We start from the raw sequence: 21869 nt of genomic DNA on the forward strand, positions 1-21869 counted from the left end.
CATAAGCTACCCCATCATTATGAAAACTAGCTCATATAGCAAGGCAGCATAAGTTCTCCTTATACCGCATTTTGCTACAAATCAGATGTAATGCAATCCAGCACTTTACACATCAACTACGCTAGCTGTAACTGGATCAGGCCCTGTATTCACCAACCCATTCTTATACTTAACCCATTAAACACTTAGAAATGTATTTTTTACGATTGTGTAGTCCCTTAGAAAGTTAAATTTAATCAAATACCTTTCTTACTAAATTCAAGTTTTAAAGGCTTTATTTCCAACCATTTACTACTAATGAGCAGCAAACAGCATAAAACCTGAACAGACTGCGAGTTATTTGCAGGCATTTGTGGTTTAATGTTGATTGCACATAGCCGTTTTTCACTTTGGTTCTTAGTGGGAAAGGGGTAATAGTCCACACATGTTGCTGAAGTTACACAAGTTGCATTGCTATAAATAAGTGTTCTAAAGAAAGAATTATATAATAAGAGGTTTTACATTCCACATCATATGGAACTGAATTAAAGCAAGTGAATATTTCAGTGTAAGGAATATTCTTTATTTATAGACTCGTGTCTAAGGATTGGTTGGTGAATATAGGCCCTGGCTTTTAAGGGTAATTACAATCATGTCTCAACATTTATTATCGTGAAACATTTACATGTACATGAACATGATTTAACATGTAATCATTAAAATTATTGTAAAAAACAACAACAATATTTGAGCAACATAAATATCAATACATTTTTACATAGATTTAATTACAATTATTCCTTTTGTCATGGTGTGGTCGATATGATGCCCGCCTAGCAATCAAAAGGTCATGGGTTCGATATCCACTGTGGAAGTGTTCTTGAGATCTCTGAATACACCAAGTACTGGTTCTACCCAGGCCCAAGACTCCAAAGTGAGTTGATGCTCTCAAGGAGCTATGCACCTAATGGGAAGAATGAGAAAAACAGTTAACAACTTTACACCATTTATTATTATGGATGCTGGGGTTGCAGTTTTGATACTGTACAATATGTAAAGCCTTCTGAAGCATTGAATTAGTCTATATGAGAATTGTGAAAAGGTTATCCTACAAAATATTGAGTTAATGCCCGAAAATCTTACACCGATAAACGGTCCGCATAACACACGTGTGTTTGTGGATAAATGTCACATGATCCAAAAATGGTGGGTGTCAAATTATTGACTTTTTAAATTATTCCATTTCTGAAGTAAATTCAAATTGAATGCAATTAATTATATTGCCAATATGTATATCACGTTCAATTTTACCATATTGCAGCTTCATATTGCAATTTTATTTCAAATTTATACATACAATTTTATAATGACATGTATTTTCGCGTCATAATTATGATAATTCTAGATCAAGGAAATGACAGAGACGGTTTGTTACATCCAAAAATATTTATTAAAATGCGTATAATGTTAAGTGAACGCAATGATTTGTTGTTATTTTTCTTTACTAAACTGATCTATGAGTTGGATAAACAATTTTTCAGTGCAAAAAGTAATTTGTAGAGCTTGAATTTTGTTAAATCTTTTTTTAATCTTAGAAACTGAAAGATATGATTTTCTGCATGTGTTAGCTACGAAATTATTCCACATTTAAGCTTAAGATTAATGCCTGTCTAATGTACATAGAACCTTAAATTTTATCTGTACAAAACAAACTTAATATCGTTATGGTATCAGTAATTATCACTTATAATTTACAATCGTCTTTTTGAATACTTTAATTATGTTATGATCCAGAATTACTGTTGAGATAACTGTTTACCATGATAAATCAGTTAGTACAATATAATTACTGACTGTACTTAATTTCAACTTGAGCTAATTCTTTAAAAGGGTATAATTTACCATAAATTAAATTCAAAATGTTGAAATCCGGTCAAATAAAAAAATACAGTGTTATATTTTATAACTTACACTTATTGACTGCAGAAAATGATCTGCTTTTGCCTTATTTTGATGAAGTTTTTGTTTGCATGCTCATCAAGAGATTTAAGAACATACCATCCTTGAGTGACGCTGGATTGGTCATTGTCGGCTCAAAAGTACCACAGAATATAACAGGTGCCTTTAAGTATATTTTTCGTAGCCCGGGTACTTTGTAGTATGTACTTAAGAATACCCGGGACACTTATTAGAAGTACCTGATCAGACTATGACCAATTGAGCCTGAGTGAAATTTGGTTTGCAGCCGTCAACTCAGAACGTTGAGGAGCAGGAGAAGCTTCTTGAGGAGGCCCAGACCATCGTAAAGAATCAATCATTTCAGATGAAAAGATGTCTGGTAGGTACTCACAACTGTTTTATGGGACAATTACCAGTAGCTGTCACAACTGTTTTATGGGAAAATTACTGGTAGCTGTCACAACTGTTTTCAGGGATAGGAATTAGTGGTTGCCTAGTTGCCTGGGGTCAGAAAAGAGTTTGTAGTCCAACTGGGCAATAAGCCTTTTAGAAGAGCTTGAGCCATTTTCCACACAGTTTCTCACTTTATTTTCAAACAAGAATGAAAATTAAGGCTCATAAATTGGTATGAGTCAAGTCAGCCATGTTATGCTGTTGTCTAATTTTGTTTTCTTAAATGTATGTGTAAGATAAGTACGACTAGGCGCTTTATTCTTTGCCAAGTCAATCTTAAAGTACTGTGTCACGTCCATGCTAAACAAACTGGAACTTTAAAGGCTACAGGACAAACACAAGATAAAGCAACTTACCTTTCTTAACATGTAAATCTGGGTAAGGTGCCAGCCTAACCTCGTCATGACATATGAACACCAGTAAGAATTAAACGCAACCTCAAACCTTAACTCTTTAAGTGCTGGAACCGAAATTTGAAGGCCTTTGCAAACAGTTTGGATCCAGATGAGACACCACAGAACGTGGCGTCTCATCAGGATCCAAACTGTTTGCTATTCTCATAGTATTTTTTGAAAAAAAATGGAAGAAAATGCTAATTTTAGAAATTCAGCAGACAACATTTTAGCAGACGACAAATTTCCCAGCATGCAAAGGGTTAACAAATTAGACTATCAATCTTCAAACATCCTAAAAAAAAAAAGTGTTTTAAAATTTTCGCGTGGAGAACCGAGCAAATTTGAAAACTCATTTTCCCCAAAACTGTATTGGACTGCAAAAAAACTTATTGACAATGTGTCAAGTTAGTCAGAACTGCACTGAATAATTCAATCTTGGATTTAACTCTCTAAACCGATGTTTGCCCAACAAGACGCTGCAATGTACCCATTCAGATTCAGTACTAAAGATAGTTGCATGCCTGGCATCCAACCATGGATAGTGTCTATCCCTGGTTTAATGGGGTACTACTGTTACTGTTTTTTATTCCTTGTTACCTGACATTCCAAAATGATTTCATCCTTATAATTATTAATGAAAACAATAGTGGTCTTTTGAGGAGTTGGGTTTGTTTTTAAACACCAGGAGCTGTGAAATCAATTGTCTGTATTGTATGTGTTCAATCCATCCAAAATACAACCAAAATCCACAGGACCTGAGGTTATATAGCTTTTGAATTTTACAGGACCTCATCCAATTTTGTTAGACCTTGTTTTTTATGTATCAAATGAAAGTAAATACTTTTCTCAAGTTTATAGATCTCATTTTCACAATGTCAATGGTTAAGCAATACTAATTATAACAAACTGAAGATTTTTTATTATAATATGTTTATAAAAATATGTAAGTTTATTTGACCACAGTACTTCACATTTTTTTGCTGCATGTCAAAAATAAATTAGAATAGCCAACATCATATGCCTTGGAAAGTGCAACTTTCGCTTCAGATGTTGACAAATTCAGGGAAAGAGAAAAGCATGCCTTGTTCCCCACTTTCAAAGTATTTTTGTTCAATGGCTGGAAACAGTTTTCTTATTGTGATCATATTGATCAATGAAAAAATGTCATTTTATCTTATTAAAAGTTCAAGCGAGCTGGACTGGTTGGTTATAAATACTCTAATAATAATTTGCCATAATCCAGCTAAGTAAAATGAAATCAGGAGGTTCTTGTTACAGGAAAATTGTTTCGTTTTCATATTGTACCAAAAAATATTAATTTAAAAACACATTGAATTTTATGGGATACATGGACCATTAGTTTTAGAAATTGTACCGGATCCGGTTATTTTTATTGGAAATGTCTGACATCTTAGGCATGGGTTGCCATGTTGTCTGTTCAGACTGACTCCCCTATATAACTACTTTAAGGACATGTTACTCCCCTTTATCTCCAAGGACAAGTTACTCCCCTTTATGACTACTTTAAAGGGATCTTTTCACGCTTTGGTAAATTGACAAAATTGAAAAAAGTTGTTTCAGATTCGTAAGTTTTCGTTTTAGTTATGATATTTGTGAGGAAACAGTAATACTGAACATTAACCATGCTCTAATATAGCCATTATATGCATCTTTTGACGATTTTAAAACCTAAAAATTATAAAGCGTTGCAACGCGAAACGATTGAATAATTTGGAGAGTTCTGTTTTTGTCGTTAAATTTTGTGAAACTACGAAGATTGCTTATATAATGTATAAAATACGTCAAAAATTTGTGCTCGGCGGAATAGCTCAGTAGGCTAAAGGGTTTTTACTTCAGGACTCTGGCAGGACTCCAGGGGTCACTGGTTCGAAACCTGCTCCGGGCAATGTTCTTTTCCTTTTTTTAATTTTTTTCTTGATTTTTTTACTGGAGCTTTTATGATCCAATGTTTACATTTATCAATATAAAGCATTTAATGAATAAGTTAAAAAAATGCCAAAATCTGTGAAAAGGCCCCTTTAAGGACATGATACTCCCCTTTATCCTCAAGGACAAGTTACTCCCCTTTATGACTACTTTAGGGACAAGTTACTCCCCTTTATAACTACTTTAACAACAAGTTACTCATAGCTTTTTCTTAAACAGAAAAGTAAACTTATATGAGATTTCAGCAGCTCTAGACACATGTAATATCTAAATGGACTGATTCCAGTCACTTTGAATTTGAAAATTTGAATGAGGAAAGGTTCACGTTATTTTCAATGTTTTGCTTGTTCAGTCTTGCCTATCTTTTCATTACGATTCCTTAATTGTAAATACAAATTATACATTTAATGTGAATATTCTTATTAACATAATTCTTTCATCAATAAATTTGATGTCATTTACCATACATGAACATTTATTGATTTTTTTTATGTCCCCCACCCACTATAGTGGGGGACATATTGTTTTTGCCCTGTCTGTTGGTCTGTACGTTGGTCTGTTTGCTCCAACTTTAACATTTGCAATAACTTGTTCAATATTCAAGATAGCAACTTGATATTGGCATGCATGTGTATCTCATGGAGCTGCACATTTTGAGTGTTGAAAGGTCAAGGTCATCCTTCAAGGTCAGAGGTCAAATATATGTGGCCAAAATTGCTCATTTTATGAATACTTTTGCAATATTGAAGACAGCAACTTGATATTTGGGATGCATGTGTATCTCATGGAGTCGCACATTTTGAGTGGTGAAAAGTCAAGGTCATCCTTCATGGTCAGAGGTCAAATATATGTGGCCAAAATCGCACATTTTATAAATATTTGGCAATATTGAAGATACCAACTTGATATTTGGCATGCATGTGTATCTCGTGGAGCCGCTTATTTTGAGTGGTGAAAGGTCAAGGTCATCCTTCAAGGTCAGAGGTCAAGTATATGTGGCCAAAATCGCTCATTTTATGAATACTTTGGCAATCTTGAAGATACCAACTTGATATTTGGCATGCATGTGTATCTCATGGAGCCGCACATTTTGAGTGGTGAAAGGCCAAGGTCATCCTTCAAGGTCAAAGGTAAAAAAAAAAATTCAAAGCGGCGCAGAAGGGGACATAGTGTTTCTGACAAACACATTTTTCAATATTGAAGGTAGCAACTTGATATTTGGCATGCATGTGTATCTAATGAAGCTGCACATTTTGAGTGGTGGAAATTCAAGGTCAAGGTCATCCTTCAAGGTCAAAGTCATCCTTCAAGGTAAAATTTTTTTTTTAAATTCAAAGCGGTGTTCTCATGAAGCTGCACATTTTGAGTGGTGGAAGTTCAAGGTCAAGGTCATCCTTCAAGGTCAAGGTCATCCTAAAAGGTCAAAGGTAAAAAAAATAATTTTTTTTTTCAAAGCGGCGTTCTCATGAAGCTGCACATTTTGAGTGGTGGAAGTTCAAGGTCAAGGTCATTCTTCAAGGTCAAAGGTCAAAATAAAAATTCAAAGCGGCGTTCTCATGAAGCTGCACATTTTGAGTGGTGGAAGTTCAAGGTCAAGGTCATCCTTCATGGTCAAGGTCATCCTTCAAGGTCAAAGGTAAAAAACAAATTTTTTTTAAAGCAGCGTTCGCATGAAGCTGCACATTTTGAGTGGTGGAAGGTCAAGGTCATCCTTCAAGGTCAAAGGTCAAAAAAAAATAAATTCAAAGCAGCGCAGAAGGTGACATAGTGTTTCTGACAAACACATTTCGTGTTTAAATTTATCAAAGTGGCATAGAGTGGCAATAGGTTAGAATATCACAAGATCAGGAAGTGTTTTGTAAGCTGTTTGGAAAAAAACTACATATTTTTGTATTTGGGTTAAAACTAAGAAGGAAATATTCCTGTGCAAAGGGGTTTAAATATTCAGATAATGTCTTGTCCCGTCCATTATTAAACTTACAAAGTGTTCATATTTAGAGAAATTGCAGATGCAGCTGGACAATGAGAACTAATTTACATACTTTTTCATCAAGAATTGTGGATGTTTATTTCTTGACATATTTGGTGCATTTCTAGGACAAAGGAAAGCTGATGGACGGACTAAAGCATGCTTCCACGATGCTAGGTGAACTCAGAACTTCGCTCCTTTCCCCGAAAAGCTATTATGAGCTGTGTATCCTTTCAGAAAATTTTGATTTGGTTAACCCATTTATGCCTAGTGGACTCTCTCATCCTTCTAAATTGGATCAATTTATTTCCAAAATTAGGGATGTCTAGAATATTTATTTCTTTATTAAGAATATTTCTTACAGAAATTCCTTTAAGCAAACAGCGCAGACCCTGATGAGACACCGCATCATGCGGCGTCTCATCAGGGTCTATGCTGTTTGCCAAGGCCTTTTTTCTAGACGCTAGGCATAAATGGGTTGATGTATACTGTGTTTGTGCGTGTAAATTTTGAAATTTATGAGGTCCTTTCCTGGCCAGAGGATACATTATGTGTGGACCCGAAGTGTTCCCCAGCACTTCTACCTAATCAACTTACTAAACTCAGAAATGTTACGATGAATTTTGAATTATAGCAGCAATTTCCAGCTTATTTTTTGTTACTAAAAGATTTGTCAATTTGTGTGTGGTCTTGTGTTGTAGGGGGAAGTGGGAGTACACAGAGGTGATGAACAAGATATCAAACTCATATGCTGTGTAAGCCCTGTGCATGCTGGGAAATTTGTAGTCTGCTCATATGTTGTCTGCTGAATTTCTAAAATTAGCATTTTCTTCGAATTTTTTTTTCAAAGAATAGTATCAGAATAGCAAACAGTTTGGATCCTGGTGAGACGCCACGTTTTGTGGTGTCTCATTTGGATCCAAACTGTTTGCAAAGGCCTTCAGAACTCGGTTCCAGGACTGAAAGAGTTAAGTAATCCTTCAACTCCTGCTCTTAAATGTTGCAGGATGTATGTTGATTGTAAGACCAAATATGTTTTCACTCTCTGAGTGCAACAGGTTTATAAAATCTTCTCTCAAATTCATTAAGTTCGATACTAAACATAATGGCACGATTAACAGCGGAGATTAATGTCCCAGAATATTATTTACAATATACCAGCTTTTTGTTTTAAGCTGTTGTCATATAATGTTTATCGTACTTTATAAGAAAACTGTCCACTCAGAGGCGGCATACCTGTTTTACCAGTTGCATTTATTTTCACCCTTTCCCTCTCAGAAACATAGTGAAAATGGCTATGTGCAAACTCGCAGACTGTTCAGGTTTTATGCTGTTTGCTGCTCATCAGTATCTAAGGTTTGGAGATGAAGTCTTAAAAACTTGAATCTAGTAAGAAAGGTCTTAAATTAAATAAAACTTTCTAACGGACTACAAATGCGTGAAAATTCGTATCTAAGTGGTAAAGGGTTAAGTTTAAGACATTTGTTACATGTGTATGTTTAAACGCCTCCTTGTCTCTATATGTGCTACAAACATGACACCATTGACAATATGTTCTAATTTTTGTAGGTGCTTTATACAGGGACTTTATTCCGTCTTTCAACAGGGTCTTTTTGGAGGCATAGATGAGTTGAGGATTTTCAGTTAAACAATACAACAAACGGGAAGCAAATGATAATTATGAAAGATCAAAAAACTACGTGACATTTTGCAGGAGATAATACTTTCATTTAAAGACAAAAGCCCTGTTTAAAGTTATGAGTCCTTAACTCCGTGGCAGACATGTCCATATCGGATGAACTCCGCCACCTGGAGCTCTACCTCGTAGATGAGTTCCAGAAAGGCAGGAAGGTGTCTGACCTGTATGAGCTGGTGCAGTACGCGGGGAACATCGTGCCCAGGCTGTGAGTCTAACATTATGTCTCTTTTGTACAAAGTACTGGTAAAGGACACTTTCCCAATTGAGAGAAAAGTACAATATTCCCTTTTACGGCAAAAACATTTCCAAAAGGAAGAAAATGTGCCTAAATTCTACAATGGAACAAATAAGATGAGTACTTTAAGTTATTGTAGCAAATGACATGTTAAATAATATTAAGAAGGGTTTGTGCCATGAAGTACCAAGCAATTTAATGAGTCGTGTTCTGAGAAAACGGGGCATAATGCATGTGCGTAAAGAGTCGTCCCAGATTAGCCTGTGCAAGCCACACACGCTAATCAATGACAACACTTTCCGCCTCAATTGGATTTTTGCTAAGAAGAGACTTCATTTTAATGCGGACTGCACACGCTTATCTGGGACGACACTTTACCCACATGCGTTATGCCCAGTTTTCTCAGAACACGACTCAAATTAAAAAGACAACTAATTCCCAAACTGAAGATTTCATTTTGCAAATTTCCTAATCTCAGTTTTTTTTTACGCTGATTTTTTCCCTATCGGCATGCACTGGTACTTTTCCTATTGGGAAAAAAACAACCTGTTAGTCAATTGATTGCCTGGAGAATACAAGTGTTTGGAAAGCTGAAAATAAATGGTAATTGGTTCGTTATTTTTTTTGCAAACACTTGATCCACAATACAAATCAAAGTACTGACAGTACTGGTGTGAAGATGCTTTTGAAGAGGATTGATATAAAAGCATCTATTTAATTTTATCTACATCACCACAATTGTATATGAAGTTACGAACTTTTTGGGTAGGAAAAAAATGGTAACGAACATTTTGGGTACACAAATTATGCAAAAAAAAATGGGTTGAAACAAGATATGGTTACGAAAAAAAAAATTGGGTAGGAAAAAAAAATTGGGTACGACAAAAATTGGGTACGAGCAAAAATTAGGTACGAAAAAAATTGGGTACCAAATATGTAGGGTACGAAAAAAAATGGGGGTACAGGGAAGTAGTATCCGTGGGGAACTTGATCCATTCAGCGAAACTGGGAGGCGGGTTACATTCTCGATCAAATATAACAAGAAATATCTTTAAGATATTTGACGTGTTTTTTCTGTACCACTTATCTTAAAAAAACGTTATGTTACAGTAAAATGTTTGTGGGATATAACATAACGTTTCAGCATATAAATTCAAAACTTGACATGCTCTTTAATTTCACCATGCTCTTTAATTTCACATGTTTATCATACCAAACTTTATATTTCGTTGTTTCCTTTCCTAAGTTAATGATGCTGTACGGACGTTATTTCACATGCCCATGTGCATGAACATATAATTTTTATCTTTTGATTATTTTTTTTCTTTAATTCAATAAGCTTAGGCATGTTTGTTCGTTAAGTACAGCAATAATTTCATGATGATTCCGGAAAGTAGGTATGAGCACATAGTCGTAAGAGCACTTGAATACGTGAGTTCGCCTATGACCACATGGTAAGGTTAACTAAATCTCCGCGATATGACCTAATATGTGTTTAAAACAGCAAACAATATCCAACAAACGAATGAATAATCAAACATAGTATATGTACTGATGTTGCTCTGTAATTTCTGTTTGAAAAGTTTATTAAATATGCAAAATGAGAAAGCACGCATAAGAGCAAGTTTCTCAGATGTCACATGGCTATTATGCTGTTTATATACCATAGTCGCTACAACGTTTACAATTGGCAGGTTCGAAATAATTCGTTTTCTTTACACTCATGATTGCGTTGAAAGTTAATTATACACGTTTTATTGCGCAATTTATTTACTGAATCACGACAAATGTCAAATACAATACAGAAAATGCATAGTTGTTTCATTGATCTACAAACATATAACGAATTGAATATAACTGATTAAAAATTAACGTTTTCAAACTATTATAAAATCTTTTTCCCAGAATATGCTGTCCTATTTATAGCTGAGCTTCCTATACCTTTATCAATGATAATAAGCGAGGTACGCCGATTAGAAAAATTGAGCTATCTCAATCGGACTGGCTCGGTCTTTTACATAGGTCGCCATTGTGAAGATGTTTTTCATGGTATGATACCTTAGACGAGCTGCTTCGCAGCATCGTCAAAAATCATTATAAATGCCCTGGTAGGATATTTATTAAGAGTCTTGGCAAAAAATAAACACTTGAGAATATTATTTGACATTTTTATATTGGATATTCTGATAAAGAAATGCAGTCATTTGAGATATTTTAGGAGTTGCAATAACTGGTAAGTCTATTAATATTTGTAATGCTCAAATAGCATAGCAACGTTAAGATTGTATACATTAATAATTTATTTTCAGCTCTAGTTAACTGGGGCATACATGTTCTGAATCTGTAAAGTTATTGTATTGTTTTGCTATACAATGTAAATACTGTAACTTTGTTTCTTATATCAGGTACATGCTGATCACAGTGGGTGTCATGTACATCAAGAGCTTACTACACTGTAACTTTGTTTCTGGTATACCAGGTACCTGTTGATCACAGTGGGTGTCATGTACATCAAGAGCTTACTACACTGTAACTTTGTTTCTGGTATACCAGGTACCTGTTGATCACAGTGGGTATCGTGTACATCAAGAGCTTACTACACTGTAACTTTGTTTCTGGTATACCAGGTTCCTGTTGATCACAGTGGGTGTGGTGTACATCAAGAGCTTACTACACTGTAACTTTGTTTCTGGTATACCAGGTACCTGTTGATCACAGTGGGTGTCGTGTATATCAAAGGCTTACTACACTGTAACTTTGTTTCTGGTATACCAGGTACCTGTTGATCACAGTGGGTGTCGTGTACATCAAGAGCTCACTTCACTGTAACTTTGTTTCTGGTATACCAGGTACCTGTTGATCACAGTGGCTGTGGTGTACTTCAAGAGCTTACTACACTGTAACTTTGTTTCTGATATACCAGGTACCTGTTGATCACAGTGGGTGTGGTGTACTTCAAGAGCTTACTACACTGTAACTTTGTTTCTGGTATACCAGGTTCCTGTTGATCACAGTGGGTGTGGTGTACATCAAGAGCTTACTACACTGTAACTTTGTTTCTGGTATACCAGGTACCTGTTGATCACAGTGGGTGTCGTGTACATCAAGAGCTTACTACACTGTAACTTTGTTTCTGGTATACCAGGTACCTGTTGATCACAGTGGGTGTCGTGTACATCAAGAGCTTACTACACTGTAACTTTGTTTCTGGTATACCAGGTACCTGTTAATCACAGTGGGTGTAAACGTATAGAAATTCGTCGGTATGAAATTTCGTGGTTTAATGAAAAACAACTAATTCGTTGACACGTTATTTCGTGGATTTCAAATTTTCGGGGAAGACTGACCGTCATAATAATTATACTTTATTAAAACCACCAGAGTAATAACGAAGCATAATCTGCTTATCTGTGTTGACAGGAAGACTTGAGGTTAATGTGCACTGAAGCATGAAAGTGTTGCCGATAATTGTCGATAAGAGAGATAAAGTGGTGCACTTGTGGGTCCCAGCTCGCTAATTGCCATCGATGTTGTTTTGTCAATATTTGCACTTCTCAGCGCAATCGGCCCCCTAGTAGAAACACTTGAGTAATAAGGTCCCCAAAATACATGTGTGAAAACGGTTATGTCTCTTCTAAATTTAATTTGCGCATATTGACATATATGACAAATCTGCAAACTGTTAATTTTACGACGTCACGAAAAAGAAATTTGTTTTTCTTCCCAATTGGTAATGCTATTTATTATCTTTATTTACCATGATTAATAAAACGTACATTAACGATAATGAAAAAAAAACAACAAAAAACTGATGGATATAGTGTAATGTGACCTACTGAAGTGAAGTAACTATTACAAAAACAAATATCTCGGATGACTGACAACACAAGAAAATGTCGGAAATGACATTCGGAAATTTAGGATTAAAAATGTATAAATAATCGTTGGTACTTGAATTCGTGGTTCAGTGGACCAACGAAATCCACGAAAATTCATACCACACAAAATTTAATGGTTTTACAGTACCAGGTACCTGCTGATCACAGTGGGTGTCGTGTACATCAAGAGCTTACTACACTGTAACTTTGTTTCTGGTATACCAGGTACCTGTTGATCACAGTGGGTGTCGTGTACATCAAGAGCTTACTACACTGTTACTTTGTTTCTGGTATACCAGGTACCTGCTGATCACAGTGGGTGTCGTATACATCAAGAGCTTACTACACTGTAACTTTGTTTCTGGTATACCAGGTACCTGTTGATCACAGTGGGTGTGGTGTACATCAAGAGCTTACTACACTGTAACTTTGTTTCTGGTATACCAGGTACCTGTTGATCACAGTGGGTGTCGTGTACATCAAGAGCTTACTACACTGTAACTTTGTTTCTGGTATACCAGGTACCTGGTGATCACAGTGGGTGTCTTGTACATCAAGAGCTTACTACACTGTAACTTTGTTTCTGGTATACCAGGTACCTGTTGATCACAGTGGGTGTCGTGTACATCAAGACCAACGAGCTCTCTCGCAAGGACATCCTCAAGGATCTCGTGGAGATGTGTCGTGGTGTGCAGCACCCTCTAAGGGGCCTCTTCCTGCGAAACTACCTGCTGCAGTGCACGAAAAATGTGCTCCCTGATGTCGAGGTAGAAGTTGCCAGGTAGGTGTTTTGATGACAGGGCTTTTTGTTGTCTCTGTGAAGCGGCCTTTTCCCCCCCCAATTTCAGAAAAATTGAGTCACAAACTTTTCAAAATTGTTAAAAAATGTGTTGTTAACTTTTCAAAATTGTGAAAAAAATTCCTTGATGACTCTATATGTTGAAAATTTGAGTTGCAGATTTTTCAAAATGGTGAAAAAAATCCATTCTATAAGAAAAAAAAAAGCCCCGCGAGACTGATTTACCATACCCAGTAGTTTTAAATTCCTTCTTTCTCACGTAAATGTGCATACAAAAATTCCTCCAATCATTAATGGAGAAGTCAGATAGGCTATTAAAGTTACCTTAATACTCAAAATCAACAAATGTATTTGCGTAAAATAAAGTTAACCCATAAAAAAATCCGTGAACTTATAGCAATAGCCAAAATTTGAACGCTAGATGTAGTATGGTAACATAGATTTAAAGAGATACAAAATGCTAGTTTTTATTTTTGAGTGGCACAATATATTCCATTTTAATTTCCAGCAACGCTATCTATTCATACGACACACGAACACGAACTTGGTACATAAACATGTGTTGTTCAGCAAGAGAAACAAAAAAGAGCATTTTGTATATTGTGAAATTTATGTAACCAGACCACATCTACCGTTGACATTTTGGCCATTGCTATAAGAAGCATTTATGTTTTATGTGTTAACATTATTTTTAGCTCACCTGTCACGAAGTGACATGGTGAGCTTATGTGACCATGTGATGTCAGGCGTCCGTATGTGTGTGCGTGTGTGCGTGCGTGTGTCCGTCAACAATTTGTTTGTGTAGACAGTAGAGGTTACAGTTTTCATCCAATCTTTATGAAATTTGGTCAGAATGTTTATCTTGATCAAATCTGGGTTGGGATTGTATTTGGGTTATCTGGGGTCAATAACTAGGTCACTAGGTCAAAAACTAGGTCACATAATAGGTCAAATAATAGAAAAACCTTGTGTAGACAATAGAGGCCACAGTTTTCATCCAATCTTTATGAAATTTGGTCAGAATGTTTATCTTGATGAAATCTGGGTTGGGATTGTATTTGGGTCATCTGGGGTCAAAAACTAGGTCACTAGGTAAAAAACTAGGTCAAATAATAGAAAAACCTTGTGTAGACAGTAGAGGTCACAGTTTTCATTCAATCTCTATGAAATTTGGTCAGAATGTTTATCTTGATGAAATCTGGGTTGGGATTGTATTTGGGTCATCTGGGGTCAAAAACTAGGTCACTAGGTAAAAAAAATAGGTCAAAAAGTAGAAAAACCTTGTGTAGACAGTAGAGGTCACAGTTTTCATCCAATCTTTATGAAATTTGGTCAGAATGTTTATCTTGATTAAATCTGGGTTGGGATTGTATTTGGGTCATCTGGGGTCAAAAACTAGGTCACTAGGTCAAAAACTAGGTCAAATAATAGAAAAACCTTGTGTAGACAATAGAGGTCGCAGTTTTCATCCAATCTTCATGAAATTTGGTCAGAATGTTTATCTTTATGAAATCTGGGTTGGGATTGTATTTGGGTCATCTGAGGTCAAAAACTAGGTCACTAGGTCAAATAATAGAAAAACTTTCAACAATTTGTTTGTGTAGACAGTAGAGGTTACAGTTTTCATCCAATCTTTATGAAATTTGGTCAGAATGTTTATCTTGATGAAATCTGGGTTGGGATTGTATTTCGGGCAAAAACTAGGTCACTAGGTCAAAAACTAGGTCACTAGGTCAAATAATAGAAAAACCTTGTATAGACAATAGAGGTCACAGTTTTCATCCAATCTTTATGAAATTTGGTCAGAATGTTTATCTTGATGAAATCTGGGTTGGGATTGTATTCGGGTCACCTGGGGTCAAACACTAGGTCACTAGGTCATATAATAGAAAAACCTTGTGTAGACAGTAGAGGTCACAGTTTTCATCCAATCTTTATGAAATTTGGTCACAATGTTTATCTTGATGAAATCTGGGTTGGAATTGTATTTGGTTAGTCAGGAGCGATTCATGGCCCTCTTGTTTTGAAATATTGAATGAAATATTAATTGATTTTGAGGGTTTGTGGGCTTTTAATGGAGAAGTCAGATAGGCTATTAAAATATTATTTACCCAGAAGTTTAGATAATGTCTTTCTCACATCGCTATTGACATTACGCTAAGGGTCATATTTTTTTTAAAATGTGCAAAAAAAGTTTAAAATAATGATATTATAAGTCATCATAATATGTGTATGTCGATTTTACATTGTCTTGCTGCAATATACAAAAGCCCTGCGAGGGATTAGAGATGAGGCCTTTCAACAATGGTCTTCCTGTAGGAGGTGTGATGTGTTTGATATTCATGTATTAATACTCAGTGTTTATGTCATAGTATCATAATATTTCATAGTGATTGGAAAATCAGGTCATTTACCAAACTTTAAAATGATTGTTCGATTTTACGTTAGAACTGGGCTCAATTATCACTGATTTCAGGTCATATTGATCTCTTTATAATAGGTTGATTTATCTGTCTGTAGACCACTTGTTTCCACTCTCTTAGCGCAACAATTACTTAATCTATTTTAAGCGATTCCCTCCAAGTGTTGTGAAATGCTTTTTGGCATCATTCCCACGTTTGGTTATCAGCCAAATCCTCCCAGCAATTGATTATTTACGGTCTCTTGAATCAGCTACAACTGCCTTTTAGCGGTCAGCGCATCAGATACTTAAAAAATGGAAAAGTATCGTCCCAGAATAGTGTGTACAATCCACATAGGCTACTCAAGAATGACTCTTCCAGTATTGAATGAATTTTCATTAAGTAGAGACTTCCTTTAAAATACAAATTCCATGAAAAGCGAAGTGCACAGGCTAATCTGGTATGAAACTTTTCGCACATGCATTAAGCCCCCTTTTCCCATGACAAGGCTCGTACTGTGTTTATTCAGCTCAGGAGAATACGAGGGTGGCACCATATCAGACTCCATTGACTTCATCTCGCTCAACTTCTCTGAGATGAACAAGCTCTGGGTGCGCATGCAGCACCAGGGTCACACACGCAACAAGGAGAAACGGGAGAGGGAGCGACAGGAGTTGCGCATCTTGGTCGGCACCAACCTGGTCAGGCTGAGTCAGCTAGAGTGCATCGATATGAACAAGTACAAAAAGGTCAGGAAAAAGATATTGCTACATATGTGCAAGTCTGGATTTGTATTCTTTTAATAATAAGAACACAAAACTTAATAAAAAACTGAGCTTAATGCATGTACGCAAAGTGTCATCTCAGATTAGCCTGTGCAGTCTGCAAAGGCTTATAATGGAAGGCACTTTTCGACTAGACTGGATTTTTGTTTAGAAAAGACCTCCTTTAAACACAAACTTCTATACAAGCGGAAAGTGTCGTCCCTGATAAGCCTGTGCAGATTTCACAGGATAATTTAAGATGATACTTTACACAAATGTATTAAGCCCAGTTTTCCTGGAAGGTTGCTTATATGACAGAAATACTTTTAAATACAGCTCAAAAATCCATGTAACAAAACAACTACACATGGTTTGTTAACCCATTTATGCCTAGCGTCTAGAAAAAAGGCCTTGGCAAACAGCGTAGACCAATATGAGACGCCGCATGATGCGGCGTCTCATCAGGGTCTGCGCTGTTTGCTTAATGGAATTTCTGTAACAAATATTCTAAATATAGACATAAATATACTAGACATCCCTAATTTTGGAAATAAATTGATCCAATTTAGAAGGATGGGAGAGTCCACTAGGCATAAATGGGTTAATCTACTCTACAGAATGTACTGCCTGGAGTGTTGGAACAAGTGGTGAGCTGTAGAGACGCTATTGCCCAAGAATACCTGATGGAGTGTATTATACAGGTATTTCTTACACTTGTCTATCACTTGTCATCAGAATTAGCAGTTCTAAGTGAGCCTTTTGTTATGCCCCTGAAGGAGGGCATATAGTGATTGCACTGTCCATCCGCCCATCTGTCTGTCTTTCTGTCTGGCCGTCATACTTTGCGTTTAGGTTTCGAAAAATGCTCATAACTTCAATGTCCCTTGAGATATAACCTTCATATTTGGTATGCATGTGTATATGGACAACGCCTTTCCATACACACATTTTTTTTACCCCTGTTAACTTGACCTTGAACTTAGGGTCAGCGTTTAGGTTTCAAATCTGCGTTTAGGTTTCGCAAAATGCTTATAACTTCTATGTCCTTTCAGATATAACCTTCATATTTGGTATGCATGTATATATGGATGAGGCCTTTCTATAAGTACACAAATTTTTACCCCTGTGACCTTGACCTTGAACTTAGGGTCCGCGTTTAGGTTTCAAAATCTGCGTTTATGTTTCGAAAAATGCTCATAACTTCTATGTTCCTTCATATATAACCTTCATATTTGGTATGCATGTGTAATGTACAAGGCCTTTCCATACGCACAAAATTGTGACCCCTGGGACTGTGACCTTGAACATAGGATCAGCGTTTAGGTTCGAATTCTGCGTTTAGGTTTCGAAAAATGCTTATAACTTCTATCAAAGCGTTTATAGGGGGCATATGTCATCCTATGGTAACAGCTCTTGTTTTAACATTCTTATATTTCTGTTGAGAGGTAGAAACAAATTGCGCCTCACTGTTTAAAACATGGGCTCACGGGGACATGCTTGTCTTGACCACGTTATCTTTAATATAACAGCCCTCATGTATAACATTCAGCATATAATATGATATAAATAGTGTATAATGTATAATAGAATACTATATAATAGACTTTACATTTAAGGTTTAATGTAATGTGATATACCATACCTCATTTATAATTTGAAATATATCATATATACCTGGTCTGCATTTCCCGCAGGTGTTTCCAGACGATTTTCACCTGCAGACTCTGACTCCATTCCTGAGAGCGTGTGCAGAGCTGCACGCCAACGTCAACGTGAAAAACATCATCATCTCTCTCATTGACAGGTAAGAAAAACATCATTTCTCTCATTGACATGTAAGAAAAACATCATCTCTCTCATCAACAGGTAAGAAAAACATCATCTCTCTCATCAACATGTGTGAAAAACATCATCATCTCTCACTACAATGGGTAAGAAAAACATCATAATCTCTGTCATCAACAGGTATGAAAAACATCATTATCTCTTTCATTAATAGGTAAGAAAAACATCATCATCTGTCTCATCCACAGGTAAGAAAATCATCACCATATATCTCTCATTGACTGGTAAGAAAAACATGATCATTTTGCTCATTGACAGGTAAGTAAAACATCATTATCTCATTCATTGATAAGTAAGAAAAATATCATCTCTCTCTCAGCAACAGGTAACAAAAACATTATCATCTCTCTCATCAACTGTTAAGAAAGACTCTCTCATCGACATATACGAAAAACATCATCATCTCTTTCATTGATAGGTAAGAAAATCATCATAATCTCTCTCATCCTTAGGTAAGAAAAACAATAGCACTCTCTAATGGACAGGTAAGGAAACATCATCTCTCTCTCATCAACAGGTAAGAAAAACATCATCTCTCTCATTGACAGGTAAGAAAAACATCAGCACTCTCTTATCGACAGGTTAGACAAACATCATCATCACTCTCATCGACAGGTAAAGAAACATCATCCCTATCATCTACAGGTAAGAAAAACATCATCATCTCTCTCATCGACAGGTAAGAAAAACATCATCATCTCTGTCATCAACATGTAAGAAAAACATCATCATCCCTATCATCTACAGGTATAAAAAAACATCATCTCTCTCATCAACAGGTAAGAAAAACATCATCCCCATCATTTACAGGTATGAAAAACATCGTCTCTCTCATCAACATCTTTTTATGCCCCCCTTCGAAGAAGAGGGGGTATATTGCTTTGCTCATGTCGGTCTGTCGTTCGGTCTGTCGGTCCGTCCACCAGGTGGTTGTCATACGATAACTCAAGAACGCTTGGGCCTAGGATCATGAAACTTCATAGGTACATTGATCATGACTCGCAGATGACCCCTATTGATTTTGAGGTCACTAGGTCAAAGGTCAAGGTCACGGTGACTCAAAATAGTAAAATGGTTTTTGAATGATAACTCAAGAATGCATACGCGGCCAACAGGGCACACTCTGAACAATATTACTGAAGCAACTGGTCTGTAATCCTAAATCTATAATTATCAGTCCAATGAAACATCATCGTTTTAGTAAAATACAGTGGATCAGTAAAAATATTATCAGAATATGAGATTTTTTGTATATTTTGTATATTAAATATTGTGTTAATGTTTAATTTTGTTGATTAATTTAAATATAAGCAGGACAGGGGAGGTAATACACTATTATATCTTTGTTATATACAGGGGAAACAAATGCATTAAGTTTAAATTTATTGTTACTGCATTTGCGTCCCTTGAAATATATTTAAATTTTACCAAATGTAAGGCTAACTGCATTTTTGTAATGCATACTACTACTACTACTACTACTACTACTGCTGCTGCTGCTGCTACTGCAGCTGCTGCTGCTGCTACTACTACTACTTCTACTACTACTACTACTACTACTACTACTACTTCTACTACTACTACTACTTCTACTACTACTACTACTACTACTACTACTACTACTACTACTACTACTACAACTACTACTACTACTACTACTACTACTACTACTACTACTACTACTACTACTACTACTACTACTACTACTACTACACTACTACTACTACACCACTACTACTACTACACTACTACTACTACTATTACCACTACTACTACTACCACTACTTCCACCAAAAGAACCTTAGTCAGCATTGAAAGGGAAATTTTCCTGAAATTAGTAAAAATGTTCCACTTAATTCCAACTTATGTTTAACTTAAGTTAGGATGATTGTTATGACTGGCACCTGGCTTGTATTGCAGACTGGCCCAGTTTGCCCAGAACGAGGAGGGGTCAGGCATTCCCTCGGAGATCCAGCTCTTTGACATCTTCTCACAGCAGATCTCCCAGGTCATACAGGTGAGTCATACAAAAAATTAGCAGCGTTGTGCGGAAAAGGGCCTTAAGCCATATTCAGCCTAGGTAGCTTTATACCAGCCTGTGCATCCAAGCAGCCTGGTCAGGAGGCACCCTGTCCCTTGAAACTCTGCATGATGTTATAGCTTACAGTTGAGCTTATGACCAGACTGCGCGATTGTGGAACTATGCTGGCCTTTATTGGCACAAGACCCATTTTCGTATGATGTGGGTCAAATTAATATTTAGATGCATTTTTGTAAGCAGCATTTATTCTTAGCACCAACATATATGATTTATCTGATTTCTGTGATGTTCATTAATAGTAATCACAGCATCTCTATCTTGCACAGGTCCTTCATTTAAGGAACAGATTATTAGTATGTATTTTTGAAAGATGAAAATTCAGTTGCAATTTACATTTGTCAAAAGATCTTTCATGTGACAGGCTATTGTGGCAATGAGATAAAGCGGTTGAAGAGTATTTCCTTTATATCAAGTTGTGTTGAGACTTGACATCATTCACGTTAATTTCACCAAATCATGCACAAGCCGATGAAAACACTTAATCTGTAAATAATATTTTAACTGCAGCATAATACAAAAAGAAAAAAAAAAGCATGTGCTTAGATTATAATTAAGTATTGACGATGCAGACAAATCACTGGCTGTCCTGTTACCGAAATAGTCTTACTACATAAGTAAAGCGTTCTGGAAAAATCTTAGCTTAATGCATGTGCGTATAGAATTATCCCAAATAAACCTGTGCAGTTCCGCAGCATAATTAGATTCTTGCTAAGAAAAGGCTTCTGTTAAAATGAAAATACCATTAAAACACATTAATTAAGCCCAGTTTTCCCAGAACAAGGCTTATTGTGTGGCCCTGCAATTTCATAATTGTTTGGACATGCCCCAGGATTGTTTGTCCCTCAAATTTTAGAATCGTTTGGACATGCTCCACTGTATGGCCCTCTGATATCAGAATGATTTATATATGCCACTGGGAGGTTAATATTAAACCCTCTTATTTCAGAATCCTTTTGACATGCCTCTCCCTCTCCAAGTTTCAGAATCGTTTAGACTTTCCCCTCTAATTTCAGAATCATTCAGACATGCCCCACTTATTTCATAATAGGTTGAACATGCCCCTCTTATTTTAGAATCAGTTGGATATGCCCCACGGTATGTTTCTCAGATTCCAGAATCGTTCCGATATGCCCAACTGTATGGCCATCTAATTTAAGCATCGTTTGGACATGGCCCAGGGATTGTATGGCCCTCTTATTTCAGAACCGTTTGGATATGCCCCTTGGAGGTTAATATAAGGCCCTCTAATTTCAGAACCGTTCGGACATGCCCCCGGAGGACATAGTGGCCCTGCAGGTGGCTCTGATCAACCTTGCCCTCAAGTGCTACCCAGACAAGATCGAGTACGTGGACAAGGTTCTCGAGACCACAGAGGAGATCTTCAACAGGCTCAACCTTGACCAGTATGTACCAGTCTGGGGTAGTTGTACATTCGGGGATTTCA

The 21869-nt window shown here is 36.3% G+C and overlaps 1 protein-coding gene across 7 annotated transcripts in view; it reads left to right on the forward strand.

The window, feature by feature from the left end:
• Positions 1-1128: 1128 nt before the first annotated feature.
• The window catches only part of LOC127874376 (vacuolar protein sorting-associated protein 35-like), a 43070-nt gene continuing 22329 nt past the window's right edge, over positions 1129-21869 (forward strand). For 5 of the 7 annotated variants that reach the window (XR_008046849.1, XR_008046850.1, XR_008046848.1 and 2 more), the window contains exons 1-10: positions 1129-1185; positions 2225-2317; positions 6831-6927; positions 8483-8606; positions 13110-13295; positions 16245-16464; positions 17097-17180; positions 18174-18283; positions 20245-20341; positions 21680-21828. Coding sequence is in view for 4 of the 7 variants with exons in the window: in XM_052418649.1 (XP_052274609.1) it covers positions 1165-1185; positions 2225-2317; positions 6831-6927; positions 8483-8606; positions 13110-13295; positions 16245-16464; positions 17097-17180; positions 18174-18283; positions 20245-20341; positions 21680-21828 (1181 nt within the window). In the remaining 3 variants the exon portion in view is untranslated. Of the gene's footprint in view, positions 1186-1365; positions 1406-2224; positions 2318-6830; positions 6928-8482; positions 8607-12514; positions 12568-13109; positions 13296-16244; positions 16465-17096; positions 17181-18173; positions 18284-20244; positions 20342-21679; positions 21829-21869 lie in introns of those variants that run through there. The other 2 variants (XM_052418650.1, XM_052418653.1) reach the window with 2 other exon arrangements.

Source organism: Dreissena polymorpha, chromosome 3, assembly GCF_020536995.1.
Source record: "Dreissena polymorpha isolate Duluth1 chromosome 3, UMN_Dpol_1.0, whole genome shotgun sequence".
Classification (NCBI taxonomy): domain Eukaryota; kingdom Metazoa; phylum Mollusca; class Bivalvia; order Myida; family Dreissenidae; genus Dreissena; species Dreissena polymorpha.